This window comes from Heliconius melpomene, chromosome 17, assembly GCF_056956725.1.
Source record: "Heliconius melpomene rosina isolate 202511_hmr_F chromosome 17, ASM5695672v1, whole genome shotgun sequence".
Classification (NCBI taxonomy): Eukaryota; Metazoa; Arthropoda; class Insecta; order Lepidoptera; family Nymphalidae; genus Heliconius; species Heliconius melpomene.
The window spans coordinates 11,218,326-11,237,718 of NC_140405.1; the positions used below are offsets into that span (position 1 = coordinate 11,218,326).

Genomic DNA, 19,393 nt, shown 5'->3' on the forward strand with positions numbered 1-19,393 from the left:
TTTGTGTTGTTTTAATTTGATATTCGTTAAAGAAAACTTTATGATTATAATATTTTTGTTTTCCTAAGCTGACTACTATAAGTTTTTTGTTTTTACAGACAGAGGGAACCCAAGGGGATTAAGACATTCTCTATAAAACGCCCATTTTTACCGCCCATTTTTTTAACGCCCAGTTAACCGGCGGAATTTAACGCCGCCCTTTATCTACATTAAAAAAAGAAATTTTAATATAATCATTTCTTCGAGTGAAAATCGATCCCACAACCATTTTTACATATTTTTTCTGTTTTATCACGTTATCCTTGACTTGTGAATATAAAACAAAGAACTATAGTGAAATATATGTGTAGGATAAACAATTACTAGACTTATTTTAATGGAAATCTTACGTTTTGAACAATAATTGAACGTTAAGTTAATTTTGCTTTTATTATTGAAATTAAACATTATCTTTAAGGTTTGTATATAAATATATTAATTTCAACTTTGTGCCATTGTGAATTGTAAAAATCCAAATGTTGTATATACATTATACACTATACAGTACAGCGTCGATTATCCGAACGTCGATAACAAACCGGCCTCTTCTCCAAACTTCTACTGTGCCGTTTTGATATAAAAATAGACTAAAAGCCTATAATTTTTTTAAAGCCTGATATATGATTGTATGTAGACTAAATTTCATCATTAATTCCTCTTTTTAAATAATTATAATTATACACGTAGGTATGTTTTTCATTTCTCTGTGAATCAGTGAAATACGGTTCGATTATTAAAAAAAAACGGTTTCCGAACTAATTAGTTCGGTTAATCGACGCTCTATTGTACCTACATAACTATGTGTATAAAATATAGTGTAATTAAATTACCTGTAATTATTAAGAAATAACTGAATTATTATGTAAATAAAAACTAAAATTAATTGATTCTTTCATCTGTCTTAAGACCTAATAAAACATATCTACACATTACCAATAAGTAATATTTCTATAACAGAAATTCACTATTTTCTCAATAACCTTAGCCTAGCCTCTATATTTGAAACCGACAGTTCTTTAGATTAGCGCTTCCAACCAAACAAACTCTTCCACTTTTTAATATTAGCATAGAAGTATACATTATCCATAATTTCCCAATTAGATTCATACTACCAAAAACTGGATTTATAACGATAGTAGTGAGTTCAAATCTGCATAAAATATTTTGAAAGATGCTTGGAAAATTTACAGCAATTTCCATAGTGACATAATTATATATGAAGGTAATATAATTAAATATTTCAATGACATCATCGATATTTATTCTCATTATCTGGATATGCATTTTATACCAGATTAATTTCATTAGCTTTGGTTTATGTAATAGGAAAATTTAATGAGAGGTTATAAACAGTTACTGTAACTATTTTGATTAGATATTAATAATTATTCTAAAATTTCCTTTCCAAAAAGCGCGGCGTTGGGTACCGCCACTCACTAATCACCGTCTCAAAAACTGGGTGAAAAGAAAGGGGGGAAGCCCTATCTTAGGCTAAGAAACTAAAAGCCTAACATTTTTATAAATAAGTTAACGAGAAAGCGTCGATACTATTTTAATTTGTGCAGAAAATCAATTAGATACAGTCCTAAGCTATTTAGATATGGTTCAACGATTTATTAATGAAAGTTAGTCTTGTAAACAAACTACTTTTCTTTATCATTTTCACGCATCTTTTGCATTTAGCGAGGTGTAAAGAAAATATTGCGACGACTCACTTTCAATTTACCTACACGTTAACGTAAGATTCTGTATCTTATTTTTAGCAACACACCGTATCCCGCAGGGTACACAGAGGGAACCTGGGAAGTCCATGTTAAGACACTACGTTCCTGTTAAATGACCTCCGAATTTAATGAATTCCGCGATCAATTTATATAAATCAAAAGAAGTAGTAATAAAAATTTAAAAGTAGTAATAAAACAGGAAAAAAAAACCATTTGCTAAGTCCGCTCATTTTTATAAACAAAAAGGCGAAGCTTCGCAGACGTGGGACTCAAGTCGCGAAACTCCACCCCTTCTCTTGTCTTTTTCTGATCTTGCAAAGAATATATTAAAAAATAATTCATCCTCCTAAGTGGTAATCGAACCTGCAATCATCGTTTATACCAGTCAGACGTTATACCACAGCACAACGACGGCCAACATTTTGTATTCTTATGTAGTAATCTGTTTAAATTGATGTCATTAGTAGCAAAAATATTTTTGTCCGATACACCTGCACGTCGTCGATCCGAACTCTATATATAGGTATAGAAATCTGTGTTCAGTGTTGTAATGTCTAGCAGGTATAATTTTAGATTCTTGTGAAAGTTCAGTTGAGAAAAGTGTAGAACAGATGTCTTATGGGAAGGTTCCCTGGGTTCTCAGGTTCCCTCTGCCTACCTTGATATATGCAGCGTGAACCTAAAAAAATATTCAGTTAATGCTACTATGACGCAGTGGAGTAGTTAATATCTGTATGTACATATTGTAGCCGTAGATTCGACATCCACTCGGGGTATTGGTTAAAGGTATTTAAAATTACTAAAATTTTGCCCATTAGAACTGAAATCGCTTACGAGAGTTGAGAGTTTCTTAATTGTGAATCAACACTATGTTCTCTCTGCCTACCCTCCTATGCCGGATAAATCGAAAACGAAAAAAGAATAATGAAAGTAGGACGATACTCAGTTTCCAAATCCATGACCTCATATAATAAAACAATTTACTTTAATACAAAATATTACGATACTTTTGGTCAAGGATTATTACAGAATAACTATTAACTCTAATCGATTTCTTATAAAGAATTATATTAAAAAAGATAAAGAATTTTCAACAAACACTTTAGAAATTACAATTCTAATGATTAATTAATTAAAAGTGGAACAGATTGACGCAAAATATAAAAAGAAAAATGTATAAGTGTCTACTGTGCAACAGCTTTATTATTTAGTAATTGAAGTTGTGTATGTAATATTATTAATTATGTGGAACTGATTACTTCAATTCTCTATAGAACTTGGCTGTTTTTTTCTTATTTCTGTTTTTTTTGTTGGTTATTTGTCAATTGTGAAGAAACTAATTTGACTTAACATTTTTTTTCTGCTATAAATAATGTAAGCTTTATTTAAAATAAATTTTAAATTTAAAGTGAAAGAATTGGGTTTTTCACTAAAATATATATTTTTTATTTTTCTTACCAAATTGGGGAAAATGAAAGTAATTCAATTATAACTATTTAATCGACATCGAATCGAACCTCCAATGTCCCTACGTTTTTTTTAAATATTATATTTGAATTTAATATGCAAAAATTGAAATATGGAAAGAAAAATTCAAAGATTTTCTGTTTCCATAGTAAATATTTATTTCTAAATCATCTATGATTAAGTGCCTACCTAATATAACACATACCTACCTATCGTTGATACTAAAATTCAATAATGAATATAAGCAAATCTCATTTTAACAACATAATAAATTTTCTTGTCACAAATTAGCCAATCCTAGCAAAAAATACTACAAAGCAATACCTAATTACGAATAACAAAATTACCAGACGCTGTTTGAAGGTGACGATTGCATATAGAAAAAATATTATACAGACAGACGGTAGACAAAAAACAACGACAACTAAAATTTCAACTCTGACCTCAAATAAGATTTTTCTTAATATTACATCACGGAACGTCACAAAACAGAAATTATCTATAATATTCACGGCCAAAGTTTTTCTGAACCGAACGGAATATCGCGAAAAGCAAGAACGACCCGCCCGGGGCTATGATCGTTTTGTCAGCGTTTGCTCACACAGTCCCTCCACCGCTCTTATCCCGCACGAACGTTGCTTAGCAAACATTACTGTAAAATATTTACTAACCTCACGATATAAAGTCGTGCCGCGTCCGTCTACCGCCCATTTGCCAACAGTGAAAGGCTTATAAGTATATAATAAAAAATAGTGAATAGTTAACCGCTGAGTGTTCAAGATGCGGAGACTCGTTGTGTTGGCTCTCGTGGCCATCGCGGTTGCTGAGATTTCTGAGCCTGTTTTTGAGGAAGAAGATTTGGCAGATGTGGATTACAAAGATGAACAGGACCATGATAGGCAGAAACGAGCAGCGTATGTCGAAGGTCCATATGAAGAGCACATCAGGATTAAGAGACGGGAAGATGAGCCGAGAAATAAGCGTGACGCTGCGCATCGGGAAATCAAACAATATGAAGTACACGAATTCCATGACGAGGGATCCGTACCCTCGCCACCATATGAAGAGATGTTAGCTGCGAGTGCAGAGCATTATCACAAAGTGTATGCCCCTGATAAGCCTCGTAGCCTCCAACGTGAAGTGAGAGCCGGTCCTCTTACTTTTGGAGTCCCCGTTGAGGATCCCGTTAAACCAGCATATGCTTTACCTCCCGCCTCGGCACCAAAATTTACTAATTCTAAATATCACGTCAATCTTACTCCAGCATCTGTACCGGATGTCGAAGGACCTGTGGGCTTCGTACCACTGTCTGCTGCCCCTTTGGTCGTTTCTGATGATTTGTCACCTGCTGCCGGTCATCATCATGAGAAGGAACATCCTAACTCCCATGGATACTCAAGAGGTGGGGGTCGTCAGCAACATGGCAAACATTATGCTGAGCATGGTGGAAAGGTAACTATTTCTTCTTTATTTTCATATTAAGATTTTTTTTTTAAATTTTACTCAATAGATGCATTTTGTCACTATTGGAGTGTAATAATCATCTTTTATTCAACTCAAAGCATATGAAAGACACCGATATTTCATTACATTTATTATAAAAAAAACAATATGTAATTTAATTCTTATAAAAGTTATATAGAAACAGTTCAATAAAGAAAATTAAATTACAATTTTCTTACATATGTATCAATAATTAAATTGAAAAATATTTTAGAACTAATACAAATTATGTGCTTAACAATTGTTTATTCATATTTTAAATGAGTATTTTGTGATGTTCAGGGGTAAATATTTTGCGGGTAGGCAAAAAATTTCCTTGTTATAAAATAAAGTCGGTTCGCTTTTACTCAATTGTTATAATTTTTTAAAAACACTACGTGTATTTCTTTGGTTTACTTCGACAAAGTGCTACATTTTTACGTTGCAATTTTACGAAACATATAAATCAAAAGAGCAACATATTATATTCTATTAATTTATTTTTATTCGTGAGAATCATGTTAATATATACCTACATGTATTATAAGCAATTAAGTACTTACGAGGTGTAGCTTAAGAGGACCGTCGTAACACAGCGAAACAGTGTGGGTTCGATTCCCGCTTGGGAGAATGAATTATTGTCATTCCCTCGCTGTGGTAACGTCGCGAAAATTGGTTTCCCGCCGTCGACTCCCATGCGGGATGCAACGTGAAGCAATTTATATCTAAAATCGAACTTGCTACCACCACCTTAGTAACAGCTAAATATATTTACATATTTATATATGACGCACTCAAAAGTGCGTAAAAACTGTACAAAAGAAAAACTTATTTTTTTAGTCAGTTGCTTACATTTCGTATTTCCTTATTGTAATTATGTTTTCCTCTTCGTATGTAAATGTAATTTTTTTACTTGTTTTTATATTATTTTAAAATTTTATGTTTACTTTTCAAGCATAATAACTAAGGTCAATTTTTTCTAATGATGTCAAAATAAAAATTAAAAGCGACATGTCACCGAGACAAACTATGTATGCATTTAAACATTCAAACCTAAGGCCATCGTATATAAACACGATGATTGTGGATTCGATGCACTCTCGGGGGAATAAATTCCTCACTTTCCGCGGAATTCTGGAGGCATTGCGCATTGAATGGCGGAAGTTAACGCCGCGCTTTGACTCGTTAAATGTCTTAATGGTGAACGCAGTGTCTTAACAGCTTCCCAGGTTCCCTTTGCCTACCCTGCTATGTGCGAACAGTGCATACGTAGTAGGTAATTGACTATGTTGAGCTAAGTATATTTTTCCTTAAATCACTTCTTTTCATATAATTAACCCTCTATTACGCATACTATAATAGTACTTAATTATAACTTAACAAGATAATTATATGAAAAATGGTAATTCTTAAGAGTAATATATTGTGAGGCCTTGTCGTTTTTAATTACATATTGTGTTTATAATTTTTTTATAATGTTTATATTATAATAATTTAAAAACCGGTTAAGTGCGAGGCAGATTCGCTCACTGAGGCTTCTGTCTCCATTTCCAAATTGTAGGTTAACGGGAAGTGGAAGTGCAGGTTAACGGGAAAACAAACATAAAAAAAAACATACAGTCGAATTGATAATCTCCTTTTCTTACAGAAGTCGATTAAAAGGTTGATAAACTTAAATTTGCGAGCATTTTGTATAAAATAAACTACTGTTGTTTGATTTTTATTTGTCTATGAAATGTGCATATTTAAATTCACTTTTCGTTTTTTTTTTCATTTATTTGTATTGTACCCTATATATTAGTTTTAATTACGCAGCGAAATTCATACAAAATACAGAAAAAAACAATGAGTAAATGGTGATATCTTTTGATTGCGTTGACCTAGAAGTTTGTTTTTTTCTGAACTTCAAGGGATCTGAATAGTTATCTTTTGAGGTACGGCACCTAAAAATTGAGGCCGACTTGGCACTGGGTCTCATTGTAAACGCGACGTTTCTGGGTTTGGAAATTCATGATAACGTTAATATTAATTAACAATTATTTCCTTTTTACTTCCAGTCAACTAAAGGTTCTAACTCCGATCACTACTTAGACAAGGGTGCCAAAGGTTTTAAGAAAGATGAAAATCATCGCAAGGAGTATGAGGAAGCCGGTGGTCAGAAGAAGAAACATCATGATGAAGCTAACCATAAGGGATCTCATGATGAGGAAGCCTTCGGTTCAAGAGGAGCCCATTTCGGTGAAAAGAAAGGACATAAAAAAGGACATAAGACTAAAGGTAGGTTAATATAATATTCAAAATATTAATTTGATGCCAGTCGCAAAGGGTGCAACTGTAAACGTGCCAGAATATGAGTTCAATTCTCACTCGAGGAATTGTAATACTTTCATTTAAAATTTCATTTCATCAGCAGACAATGCTTCCATAATTCCATAACTCCTATAGTTTGCGAATAAGACAATAGGCACTAATGGCAATGAAATGAAAATATTTCCTCGAGTGGGAATAGAACCCATAACCTCTCGCGTTTGTGAGTAAGTCTTTTTTCAAAATATTTTTTTTTGTCACCGGAAATGTATGCTTCTAATCCAGAAGGTGTATTTAACATTAATTTATTAAATTAGAATAAAAAATATTCATTCGTATTTCAAACATTAATTATAATAAAATCAAGGTTACATAACAAAGGCGTGGAAAATAGAAAACTTTTCAGTCAAAGAGAGCAAAACAAAAACAAATTATTCAAATTACGATAAGGTCAAACCGATAAATGAGTTTATGTAACGAGACTAATACAAATAATATTCACTTTCTCTCACCGCAAAGTGTCATTTTGTTTACTTTAACAATAGATATTGGGTCATAGAAGAATTGTATAGAACTTTTGTTAAGTCGGCCAAATTGCAACACGACGTTGCATATATAATATGCATATTATGTAAAGTTATTAATTTACGAATACCTACATTGCTTTTGTAGAATTTAATAACTTTAAATGAGTAGAAAGTGGAGAATAGTACCTTGTCACTAGAATATCTCAATATACTGTTTAATGTATTAGTTTGAAGCCGAACGGTTGAGGGTTCGATTTTCGCTCGACGAATAAATTATTTTCATTTTCCGCTCTGGTCTCTATATTGTAGGTAGGGTAAGTTACACCACTACACAATGTCTTGACTTCAACGGGCAGTGTATGGGTAACAGAGTGTCTTATCACTAAGTTCTGCCTTCTCTGCTACGGGGGAAAAAGCGTTAAGGGGAAAAAGTTGTATAATCCATAAAATACTAAGAATTACTTCTTATTCATATCCAATAAAGCTCCTGGTATTTATATAACAAAGAAGGTTTTTTATTAAAGAATCTGACTTCTGGCTTCTTCTTCTTCTGGCTTTTTATTACTAATTTGCTTATTGTTGGCAAAAAAAACCCCTTTACACTATTTTCTACATTGTTCAAATTTATCTGATTTTGAATCTTACAGCTATATATTATTAAAATTTAAACACAATAATTTCAGGTTTCCACAACAAGTACCACAAGGACGAGTTCCACAAGGAGCACAAGTTCTACGACGACTTCCACAAAGGCGGGGAACATCACAGATACGGCAAGTTCAACGCCAAACACGCTAGCGATGAAAGCGGGAAGAAGAAGGTGCATCACGTGAACGCGGGACATGACTTCACCGAACACGGAAAGAAGGGATATAGGTAAAATTAATACTATATTCTTAAATTCAAATCATTTTAAGTCGGCTCCTTCTCCAAGATTAAATAGAAATATATATCCGAGGTATAATAATAAGCCCGCAGGACGGCTTATGACGAGCTGTTGGGGAGTGGTGACCCCATGGACCTGAGACCTCCTGAGAGGAATTGTAACCAATCTCCTTCTTTGGCTTTTCTTTATTGTATTATCCTAGAAAGGGTGAAAGTGCTCAATCTGATGGTAAAATAGATGCAACCCTCTTCACACGCTTAGCGGACCACACTGGTATTGTGCCCAACGTATTACGTCCCTTTGTTGGGGCCCATCTAATAAAAAACCTGTCACCGTCAATCAACTATTTAATTTGGGACCATCCAAAATCCAGTTTGTGGTCCCAATTTAGTTTACCATATTTTCCATAGTTCTTACGCATTATCCGGTTACCATCTCTGGGCAATTGTCTTTGGTTACTACGAGTAAAACATTTTCATATTCTCCAAGGGGCCACTAAGTGATGGACCTGTGTCTCTCTCTACGCAAGCCTTCTAAAAGACCAGGTTCGTTTGAACCCGAGATCCTCAAGACAAGACAGAAGACAACACAAGAGAAATATTATGATAGAAAAGCCTTTATTAACAATTTATAATAATAATAATACAGTTTTTATATTATTGACACCGGTAAAGGTTTTGTGCTGTGCCTGTGTTTTGCCTTAGCATAAGCCTTCTCCAAAGCCTTCCATATATCCTTATCGTTTTACTCAAACACAATCTTCCTTTCTTTCTTTTACTCTCTCTGCCACCTGTTTTATCCATTTGTTGGTTTTATTTCTTATTTTATGCCCAGCCCGACTGGCTTATTTTAAACGAAATGCACTATATGGATGAACAACTATCCAGCACAAAAATATTTTTTTCGATCTGAAACATTAGTGCTTTCAATCAATCACACTTTTTAGCTTTATAATATTAGAATAGACCACACTTAGGATAAAAAACAAGATGCTTAATAACCTTTGCGATATTTTTCTATCGACTGTTGATCGTTGTTCATTAAAATGTTGGCTGCGTTAATATTTCATAAATCAAAATTAATAACTGTTTTATATTACAGCAACAAAGGTCATCTAGACGCCGATCATAAAGGACACCGAGGGAAGAGCGGTCACGAAGATCATAACGAGAAACACAGTCAGTACGGCAAGAAAGGGGGCAAGGAGGGAGGCTCCCAGTGGGGATATGCGAAGAAAAATTAACATAAAATATTTTGTACATAATGTTTAAGGTTTAGCTTTATATGTATAGTTTAGATTAGCAGTGTAATTATAAAAAAAGTACAAACGAAAGATTTGATCGATTCTCTTACATATTGTTTTTGCTTTTGAATACATAATTAAATCAAGGTTTATAAAATACTTTCATTATTAGAGGAAGTACATCACTAACTTGCCAGTCTATAATAATCAAATCTATATTTATTGAAAGGTACATACAGTTAATATTTTATACATATAATGTTAGGAACACCTAATAATTATAAAACGATTGATATTCCACAATGTTCCTAACGGTGGTTTTGAGGTTTTCCTTTAAATAATCTTCATAATTCATATAGATTTTGTTTTTATTTACGTTATATTTAAACTTTAATATATGAATAAGTAACTTTATTTTGAATACTTGAATAGGTTTTTGAAGACTAAAGAGATTTTGTCACATTTCATTCCATCTTAAACATCACCATCATCATCATCATAAAAAACTTATTTTTATTTTTCATAATCTTTGCCATTTATTTAACTTGTATCGTCATATAAATATTTAATAAAGTTTTTTTTAATAAATTTGCTTTTTCCTATATTCTGAGTCCCCTATATACTTAACAATGATATCTTAGCTTTCTTATTTTTCCTCAGTTTCTTGCCACTTTCATAAAATGCATCTTATTGCATTAGATTAGGCGTTTAGAAACTAATTTCACAGTGAATTTGTAAATTAAATAAAAATTTGCGTAAAAACATCGCAGGTAGTTCTTTTCGCGCAATGACCGGAACGATTGGATGAAGCGTTGCTTTATGTGGCGTAAGGTCGACGGTCGCGAGGTTTTTTATCTAGTCTATTAAATTTAGATTACTCAAAATACAGCTATTTTCATAATTTATTTCTTTACTGACTTTTATTTGCGGTTTCACCCACATGGTCAAAAGGAAAATGAGTTAACGTAATTTTCTATATATAGGTGACTACCTATTCCAAAAGGCTTTTTGGAATAGTAAAATAGACTATCAAACCCTAAAAAAATATATCCGAGACAGTATTTCTCGAGTTTAGCACGTTTACCATACAAATTTAAGATTTTATAATATTGGTACCTAAAGATTTGAAACAAAATTATTTTTTGTCATTTACGTTTTGTAAAAACTAACCTGTAAGTATTTATTTTAGGAATAGCGTAAAAATAGAAAAACACAACATTGAATTGTTTCGTCATCCTGTTTTAATTGTTTTGCTCATATAAAAATTGTAACTATTCTAAGAGTTGTTACAAAAATGGTGGCTTGCAAGGCTCTTTTCCTCCCAACAGTGGATCGTAATATTTGGTATAGACGTTGACCGCGTGGTGTGGTCTTCTAGGGAAGAAGACTCTTTGACCAGCGTCGTCGATGAAATCTGAATAATTCATGGACCACTCGCGTTTCATGCCACACTTTTCGCATATTTTTGAACTGAAATAGTAAAATATATATAAATTTTATATGATTTTTCTTTAAATAACATTAAAGATGTCACATGATAGATATCCGCGTAATCGGATAAATAAATGCAATTAAAAATTATCTTACTATTGATATTAATTAAATGCATAACTAAGTCGCCGTGGTGCAGCAGCACAGGATATGGCTGTAAACGGGAAACTTCGCTTCGATTTTTACTAATTTTTACTTCTCTTTTTATTTTTAATAATTTTCATTTCCACGCTTTGGTAACAATTTATAGTGCGACGTTTATATACGCCATTAAACACGCTATATCTCAAAAAGAAAACTTGGATAAAATTTAAAAGAATATTATTTTTGACACTTACGTATAGTCACTAAGTGAAATAACTTGTACTAGAGGATATCGGAGTTCTTCAGCGTGAATGAGAGCAGTTTTTAATAAGAGGGCTCCTACGCCTTGACCGGCGACATCTGATGATGAACCCAGAACCTCCACCTAGGCAAAGTTGAATAAATTTAAATTATCATGTATTAGTTGTTAATGTTCTTTAAATTAGGAAAAAAGTTTCCCGCTGATAAGCGTTTAATCTTATAGACAACCAAAAAAAAATTGTAAACTTACATCATATAAATAACTGACATTATATTTATTAAATAAATTGGGGCTTTTCAAGCAGTGCGCAATAAAATACATCCTATTACGTTCAGGTTTGGACATCGTGTAATGCGCCCATTCCTCGAGCTCGTCTGCCATCCAAGGAAAAGTTTTATTGGCGACGCAAACTCCTACTAGCTTTTTTTCTTTCGTACGTTTTAGGAATTCTAGAGCAAGGAGTCGATCACCTGATAAGATAAAAGTAATTTAATATAATCGAGCACTCGTCAACTATGTTATATATGTATTATCTAGAAATGCATTGATAACCTTATCTTAAAAACTACTGAAATTAATATAAATAATTAATGGTTTTGATCACACTTGGACTTCTTGAATTCCTCAGTGATATGATTTAAATAATCTAGATGCGACTTTTAGTTTACGAGCAATTTATAGACTGTTTCTCTTACGTTACGTCACATTCTCTTAAGTACCACAAGTAAATATTAACTTTAAAGACAATAGATATATCTACTCTTTTTTAGCTTCACGCTGAACCCTGCGCACAGCAGGGTAGGCAGAAGGAACCCAGTGTTGAGACACTCCATTCCTCATTTTCCACCGAATTCTTGAGGCATTACGTGTTGAGTGATGGAATTCAACGTCGCGCTATCCCTCGATACCAGAAGTATATATCGTTCCCTTTACTTACATGCAGCCATCACACTAAGATAGGCTAAGGAGAAGCTAATGGCCTTTAACTAAATGCTTTATATCTATAAAAAATATGAAAATTTAAAATTTATATCACTTAAATTCCGTACCAGAATGTGCATATTTCTCTGTCAGCACTTGAAGATATGGACAGTTGAGACACATCCAAAGACCGACGACGCTGGGCTCTCGCGGCCAGTAGTGGTTGTATAGAAACGATCTAATTAATTTAGCGTGGCATTGGTTCCCACGCTCCACTAGCACCTCGTTGATGTCAAAACACTAAGTAGAAAATAAATTAGAAATTTAAGTGAATTTGAACGTTAAATATTTTAATAGCTTCACGCCGTATCAGGGCCGTTTAGAAGGAACCTGCTGTTAAAACTCTCCGTTCCCCACTCACCGCCCAATTTTCGAGACATTATGTGTTAAATACTAGAAATGAACGCCTTGTTTTATTTTGTCTAAACATAATTATATTCGAGTTACAAGATTTCTCTTACTGGATTCTTTGCCACAGGAACCAAACATTCGTCACATGGTGATCTCTTCCTGAAGCGTTGTGCAGTGAAATTGAGGAGTTGAAGACAGTTTTGCTTTAAAAGAACATTATTTTTCAGAATCTGAAGATTATGATAGACTGCCATTTTTAATTTTACTATTTTTTTATCGCTGTATAAATATCATTTCAGAATTATTTGAATCGATTTATTTCATGTTGACCTCATTTTTTGATTATTATTACTAAAATATTATTATGTTTTTGTAAATTATGTTTTCGATTATATTCATTTTAATGACACTGTCAAGTTGAAATTTATTATTTTTTAGTTTCTAGATCAGTTAGTGAGAGATAACTAGGTACCGTAGATAATAGATTTTTTCCATTCAAAATAAAAATAGTTACTGTATATTAATAATAATTAGCTCATTATTATAAAAGTTAAAAAATAAATTAAATGTCTGTCTGTTGAATGTTGAAATGAACTTACGTACTTTTTTGAACACAATGGCTGTGGGTTCATATACATAATTATGAAGGAATATTTATAATGTAATGAAAAAATATAGGCTTCTGTTTGGACGGAAAATAATACTTATTGAAAAACTATAAAAATACTTTTTACCGACCTTTTTATAGATAAGTAAAGAAAAAATACGTTTGTCAAAATCACCTATCAAAATGGCTAGATATAAAAATTTGTAAACGTATATATTTATTTTACCTAAACACACAAAAAAACCACAAAATGTATTACAAGAAGCATAAATAGTGATTGTACTCTCCTCTCTTCCTTTACAATGTCGTATGTAATGAGGTTCGTAAGATCAGTTCCGAGACAAAATCCTTCATTCCAACCGATCTCCTTAACTAACTGTTTAATTTCAAACTGGAGAAACATTCGAAGAGACTATGCCGACAAACCCAAAGCAGATAAAACCTCAAAACAAATTGTGGTTAGTACAAGTACAACAAATGAAAATGAAACTTATTTAAAAATACCATCTATTTAAAACATTTTTAAAGTGGTATTGCACACTAAGAAAAGAAATATACTTATTTGTAAAATGTATTTTTTTAAACTAACAACATAAATAAAATGTAATTAAACGGATTTTTTGTCTTAGTAGGGTAAATTTGTAAGAAAATGTCAAAGCTGTTCAATTTTTTTTTAAATACACTAGACATAAAGTGCGACACTAAATATCGTATCACAATAAATTTTGCAATTAGAAACACGATGTCAATACAGTGTCAGACACTCGATGTATACACTGAATGTGCCGTGTAAGGGGTAGTCTATTCGTACCTTAACTCCTCTCACTCTTTTTACTTGGGTGTATAACGTTAGGTTCTCTCAACCAAATCCAAATTGGAGAACCAAAAGACCGTGTTTTTTTTTTAAAATTACAAGTAATGGGGAACCTATGTCATTTCATTATTTAGGTAAAAGGAACAGAAGATCTACGTCTACGAGTACGTCGCGCCCGCCCCGCTGATGTGCCTCGCGTACTGCGCTTCGTCAGAGAATACTCCAGGCTGGTGTGGCCGGAGGAGGACAAAAAACCCGCCGTGAACAATCACGTTGTGCTCTCTGATTACGTTACTAGGACACTAGCTCAAGGTTCTTATGTTAATCTAGATTTTAAGTTTAGTGACTAAATAAAATTTTTGTTGAAGTTGAAGGAACTATTTGATATTGGAGAGTATGGGGAAACCATCGTTCAAGAAAGAGAATCTTTATTTGACATAAATAAGTCAATGTTATTTTTATTTTCGCTCAGGTCATTCAATGTTAGCTGAGCAGCAAGAAGCGAAGCTAGGCTGGTCTAGGATACGTGGTGTAGCCCTCTGCAGCGCCACGTGTCCTTGGGACGCGGCTATGCTGGAGAAATGGGCCCGATGCGTCAAATGTGCGAGATCGAAGAAGTTAATGCTGATGACTGCACACTGTTTGAGAGCACCTGGATTGCATGATAAATACAAAGTGCATAATATTATGCAGGTTCTAGTATTTTGATTTAGTTTATTAGTAGGTATAATCGACACTATTTGACTTTTTTTTGGTGGCGTTAAGTTCCAACAGTCAACGCGCATGTTTAAAAAAATGGGCGGAAGGAAGCATATTGAATTTATTTGAATAAATGATTTCGCATTCCAACTCACATAAACATAAGCATTATCATTTAAAATTTTATGGATAATAATTTGAATTTCAGATAATTCTCATAGTTCCGCCCACCACGCCAAAGGCATCAGAAATCACCCAGTTATTAGCAAAGAACTCGATAAATCGAGGAAGAGATTTAGGCTTTCCAGTACTACGGTTCGACGTATCCGATGACTCTGTGTTAGTACATGAAATGGTTACAATCACACTTTATATTCCATTGATCCTCCATCCATAAGCCTTTTAAAGTCCACTGCTTGACATAGGCCTCCCCCAATGCTCGCCACTCCGTCTGTTCCTGCGCTCGTTGAATCTAGCGGCCCGCTGTCTTCTTGAGGTCGTCGCTTATATATCCACAGCCAATATGTTAACCATTTTTTTTAAATCGCCAATAATTCCTCTAACCTTTCGTCAATGTTATGTTACAGAGCAAAAGTACTAGACAAACTGCAACTGAAAAAGGAATACGAATTCAATCATTCAATACTACCAACAGCTTTAAAAGTGCATTCGGAAGACAAGAACAGCTTACCATTAGAACTGAAGGAGAAGAGTGTTACAGTCTACACCGCTTTCACTAGCGCCGATAAATCTTTAACGAAACTGAAATAAATTTTACTTTAATGTTATTAGTTTTTTTTATAGACGTACCGACATGTACATATTATATTCTTTATAAATCTTTGTACGAATATTTTAAAGGAGAGATTTTTTCTATATTAGAAACGTCATTTTTCACGCACCGCTCAATTATTATACCTATGTATTGTGTTATGGGAAACGTAACTCAACGCCGCGTTTCATCTTGTTGAAAAAGCAAATGAGAAAATGCAAATGACTCATTCGAACCCACAGCCATCTCGTATACAGTCCGCAGTATACGTCGACGACAACCTTAATATCTGTCTATGTATAATTACTAAATTTGACCCAAACAAACAAACAAACGGGGTGAGCTAAATAAAACCGTTTAATTAATAACTTATAACGGTATATTTTATAGCAAAAATCTTTATTTAGATGATGCGAAGGATCTGTTAACCATAGAAATAGTAAGAGACAGTATAATAATAATGGACATTAGCATATGCACATTTTTCCAGGGGGAGGCATTGACTTAGATTTGATATTTTTATTTAAGGATTTCTTTTAATTTTCTGTTATTTAAAATTATGCGATGCAACCAGACTAGCCAGGGTAGGCACAGAGCCCAGCACTCAATACGCCAGTGGAAATAATGCCATAATTGCAAAAAATCAATCCAAACAACGATTGCATTATCAGCTGATACTGTTGCTTATATGAGATTGAGAAAGAGATAATTAAGATACAAATTACCTTCACGGGTCACTTGCCCGTGGATAACCGCAGGTGTAATAAGCTATTAGCAATAGGTAGGTATAATACAATGCTATATCTAATCTTTGTATTGGCTTACAAAATAATATCACGCTGTATTCGTAAATCGTATTTTGTCCGCAACATTTATTTGTATTAATTGAAATCGTGTTCACGAAGTTTTGGCAATCCTCGAATCGATATTTCGAAAAACAGGCCGTCGCGTCGTGGTGCAGTGCAGTGTGATAGTATTTGACTGTACACGTGATGGTGGTGGGTTCGATTCCCAGTTGGGGGAATCAATTATTTCCTCATTTTGGTAGGAGGACAACGACGCCCACGACGCCCTCGACGTTTTTATCACATACATGTATTAATATAATACAGTTTATGTCTATAAATGTTCGGAAAGTTAATTAATTTCCTCATTTTATTTTTCTTTATTAATTTTTTTTTTAATGTGTGATAGATCAGGAATCATTCAGGAATTAACAGATTTAGAATCTGTTTCGGTTGTCAGCCAAGTTCAATTTAGATTATTTATTATCAATTTCACACCAAAAAATAAACCAAATAAAATAACCATAGATTTGAGTAACTCCATTCAAAAATCATTGATAAAACCGTAATGCCGTTTTAATTCAAAAGAAAAGTGTTGCACTAAGAATGAAAAAAAAAACTCTACAGTAATGTCATTATTTGAACAATGCTTTATAAAAAGTAAATACGCTAAGAACGACTGACGGGGACCAGAATTGCAAAATAATTTGCAATCGACAGTTATATAAAATACAAGATTTGAAATATAATGTGGAGTTCGCAAAACAGCTTTGAACGGAACAGTTTTTATCGTTGCCAAATTAAAAAAAAAAGCGAAGACGTGACATTTGTGTTACTTTTTTATTATACCAAGCACGAGTTCGATAGTTTTTTAGCCAAATAATTCAAAGATCAACCACAGATTAACACATAAATATAGCTAAATAAAAAAGCTTAGTTTTACAAGTTTTTTAAACATGATTAGTTTTAAGCTACTTGCGTTGGGTTTCTTTCACTTTGCAGTGGCAATTCCAATTTTGAAAGATTTAGAAATGGTGGATGATACAATATCTGTTGGAACGTATGTGCGGGAGGCGAGAGCTGCGCCCGTAAGTACTTTTAAGAATAATATAATTAATAATTAATTCAAATTTACTTGTAAATGTAAAAAGATTTTAGTATTTTTTTTTTTTTATAAATTTTAATATTTGTATTTCTCACTCTTACGCATTACCTTTTTACTAAATTAATAAGTATATAATTATTTTTTTAAAAAATACTTCTTACCATTAATATTTCTCAGCCTGAAAATTTCCACAAATCTTATGAGACCGAAGGTGACGGTGAAATTGGTTACTCACGCAAGAAGACAGGAGGAGGGAAGAAAGGATACCAACATTTCGACTCTTACCACAAAAAAGCGGGCGATCACTACGAGTTAGAGACACAGGACTCATTTGGTCATGATGAAGGTCAAGAGGCAGGAGCTCACAGCCACCCACAAGAGAGACGAGGTGAATTAAGACTAAAACCTTTGAAACGGCCAATAAAACTGTTAAAAAGAGTTTTAAAATGGATTTTTTAATGTAAAAACATTAATCTAAGCTGCTACTTTTGCTCAAATATTTACTTGGAAAGATTATAAAAAATAAGTCTAATTTAAATAAATTAGCGATATAGCGATTTAACTATAAAAAGTGTTCTATTATCTACATTATTAATCACATTATGTAAAATGACTCATGAGTTTTAAATTAACCTAATTATAATAAAAAACGTTAAACAAATGATTTCTAATGTTATTATTTTTTATAGACAAAATTATATGTACTTTGTTCTAATAGAAAAATATCGTGAGGACAAACGTAATGCCAAAGCGGAGGAGGAGGACGAAAGGGACAAGGAAAAAGCACCAGTTGTAAATGATCATGAAGAATTAAGGTAAGGGCCTCTTCAAATTACCTATTATTTAAAATTATTCAGGAACATTTTTTTGTTTATTTATGTTATTTATTCTATTTTAACTCTTTTCTTAGAGAGGGTGCTAGCGATGGCAACGGTGGAGTTGAATCTTACGGCCATGATCCTGCAGATTATGTGCTACCAGAAAAATATACTTATGGTTCTGGTGAAGAATATAACTTTTAAACAACATCAGTGCTTAATTAGTTATTTAAAGAAAGAGAAAAAAAACTACTGTACAGAGTAATAACCAAAGACTGTTACTTTTATAATGTTTCTGAATGTTTTTACTATTCAAGTATTATATTCGTTTTAGACATCAATATACCTATCCTGTTACCTGTAAGCGTCATATCGAGCTATTTTTTTATAATATCTGAAGTGCCTTTAAAATTGCCATCTATCGGTAACTTAAAATGATATTTATAATTATTGTTTTATTAAATAAACTTTTAAAATTTTTTTTCGATAATTTTCTTTATTCTTACATTAAAATTCTACAAGTAAAATATGCCTTCATGTAAATTGTTTAGTTAAATAAACAGCAAATGTTTTTTCAAATATAAATAGCATTGATGAGGCCAGTCGTGGCGCAACAGCACTAAGTGTGACCGTAAACGCGACTGGTTGTGGAATATTTATTTAAACTTATATTTTCATTTCTTCGCTCTGGTGTCGCGGCATAGCGCGGCGCTGAGTTCCACCACTCAAAACTTAATGTCTCTAGAATTTGGCGGAAAGTGAGGAACGGAGTGTCTTAACACTAGGTTCCCTCAGCCTAACCTGTTGTGTGCGGGAAACATCATGAAGCTGATTTTAATAACAAGAACACTTTATAAAATAATGTAAATTTTCTACGCTTAAACTTATGTTTATTTCCATTAAACAATGTATATTATGCGACTGCTTAATGCATTAAGCATTAACAAAA

At 32.9% G+C, this 19,393-nt stretch overlaps 4 protein-coding genes across 4 annotated transcripts; 3 read left to right on the plus strand and 1 right to left on the minus strand.

The window, feature by feature from the left end:
* The first annotated feature begins 3,759 nt into the window (after window positions 1-3,759).
* Window positions 3,760-10,263, plus strand: LOC146530272 (uncharacterized). The gene is made up of 4 exons (XM_085201008.1): window positions 3,760-4,682; window positions 6,770-6,989; window positions 8,230-8,422; window positions 9,534-10,263. The coding sequence occupies exons 1-4, from the start codon at window positions 4,011-4,013 to the stop codon at window positions 9,673-9,675; spliced, it is 1,227 nt and encodes a 408-aa protein (XP_085057134.1). The 5' UTR covers window positions 3,760-4,010; the 3' UTR covers window positions 9,676-10,263.
* Window positions 10,264-10,898: 635 nt separating this feature from the next.
* On the minus strand, window positions 10,899-13,244 carry LOC146530273 (uncharacterized). The gene is made up of 5 exons (XM_085200727.1): window positions 12,955-13,244; window positions 12,562-12,733; window positions 11,762-11,982; window positions 11,505-11,635; window positions 10,899-11,145 (listed from the first exon to the last, which is right to left on the minus strand). The coding sequence occupies exons 1-5, from the start codon at window positions 13,096-13,098 to the stop codon at window positions 10,962-10,964; spliced, it is 852 nt and encodes a 283-aa protein (XP_085056853.1). The 5' UTR covers window positions 13,099-13,244; the 3' UTR covers window positions 10,899-10,961.
* A 216-nt stretch (window positions 13,245-13,460) lies between these two features.
* LOC146530274 (uncharacterized) lies at window positions 13,461-15,755 on the plus strand. Its single transcript, XM_085200722.1, has 5 exons — window positions 13,461-13,466; window positions 14,400-14,577; window positions 14,738-14,958; window positions 15,173-15,303; window positions 15,552-15,755. The coding sequence occupies exons 1-5, from the start codon at window positions 13,461-13,463 to the stop codon at window positions 15,733-15,735; spliced, it is 720 nt and encodes a 239-aa protein (XP_085056848.1). The 3' UTR covers window positions 15,736-15,755.
* A 1,489-nt stretch (window positions 15,756-17,244) lies between these two features.
* Window positions 17,245-18,924, plus strand: LOC146530275 (uncharacterized). Its single transcript, XM_085200677.1, has 4 exons — window positions 17,245-17,609; window positions 17,804-18,014; window positions 18,345-18,441; window positions 18,537-18,924. Exons 1-4 carry the CDS (start codon window positions 17,478-17,480, stop codon window positions 18,646-18,648), a joined length of 552 nt encoding a protein of 183 aa, XP_085056803.1. The 5' UTR covers window positions 17,245-17,477; the 3' UTR covers window positions 18,649-18,924.
* The last annotated feature ends 469 nt before the right edge of the window (window positions 18,925-19,393 follow it).

What these genes read in the sequence shown, in the direction of transcription:
- LOC146530272 (XM_085201008.1), top strand. Translation starts at nt 4,011, where the DNA reads ATGCGGAGACTCGTTGTGTTGGCTCTCGTGGCCATCGCGGTTGCTGAG. An exon ending in ATGCTGAGCATGGTGGAAAG is followed by an intron (nt 4,683 to 6,769) that starts GTAACTATTTCT and finishes TTTTACTTCCAG; the next exon opens with TCAACTAAAGGTTCTAACTC. An exon ending in AAAAGGACATAAGACTAAAG is followed by an intron (nt 6,990 to 8,229) that starts GTAGGTTAATAT and finishes CAATAATTTCAG; the next exon opens with GTTTCCACAACAAGTACCAC.
- LOC146530273 (XM_085200727.1), bottom strand. Translation starts at nt 13,098, where the DNA reads ATGGCAGTCTATCATAATCTTCAGATTCTGAAAAATAATGTTCTTTTA. An exon ending in ATGTCAGTTATTTATATGAT is followed by an intron (nt 11,636 to 11,761) that starts GTAAGTTTACAA and finishes AACTTTGCCTAG; the next exon opens with GTGGAGGTTCTGGGTTCATC. An exon ending in ATTTCACTTAGTGACTATAC is followed by an intron (nt 11,146 to 11,504) that starts GTAAGTGTCAAA and finishes TTACTATTTCAG; the next exon opens with TTCAAAAATATGCGAAAAGT.
- LOC146530274 (XM_085200722.1), top strand. An exon ending in AAGTGCATAATATTATGCAG is followed by an intron (nt 14,959 to 15,172) that starts GTTCTAGTATTT and finishes TTTGAATTTCAG; the next exon opens with ATAATTCTCATAGTTCCGCC. An exon ending in GACGTATCCGATGACTCTGT is followed by an intron (nt 15,304 to 15,551) that starts GTTAGTACATGA and finishes GTTATGTTACAG; the next exon opens with AGCAAAAGTACTAGACAAAC.
- LOC146530275 (XM_085200677.1), top strand. Translation starts at nt 17,478, where the DNA reads ATGATTAGTTTTAAGCTACTTGCGTTGGGTTTCTTTCACTTTGCAGTG. An exon ending in GGGAGGCGAGAGCTGCGCCC is followed by an intron (nt 17,610 to 17,803) that starts GTAAGTACTTTT and finishes AATATTTCTCAG; the next exon opens with CCTGAAAATTTCCACAAATC. An exon ending in AATGATCATGAAGAATTAAG is followed by an intron (nt 18,442 to 18,536) that starts GTAAGGGCCTCT and finishes CTCTTTTCTTAG; the next exon opens with AGAGGGTGCTAGCGATGGCA.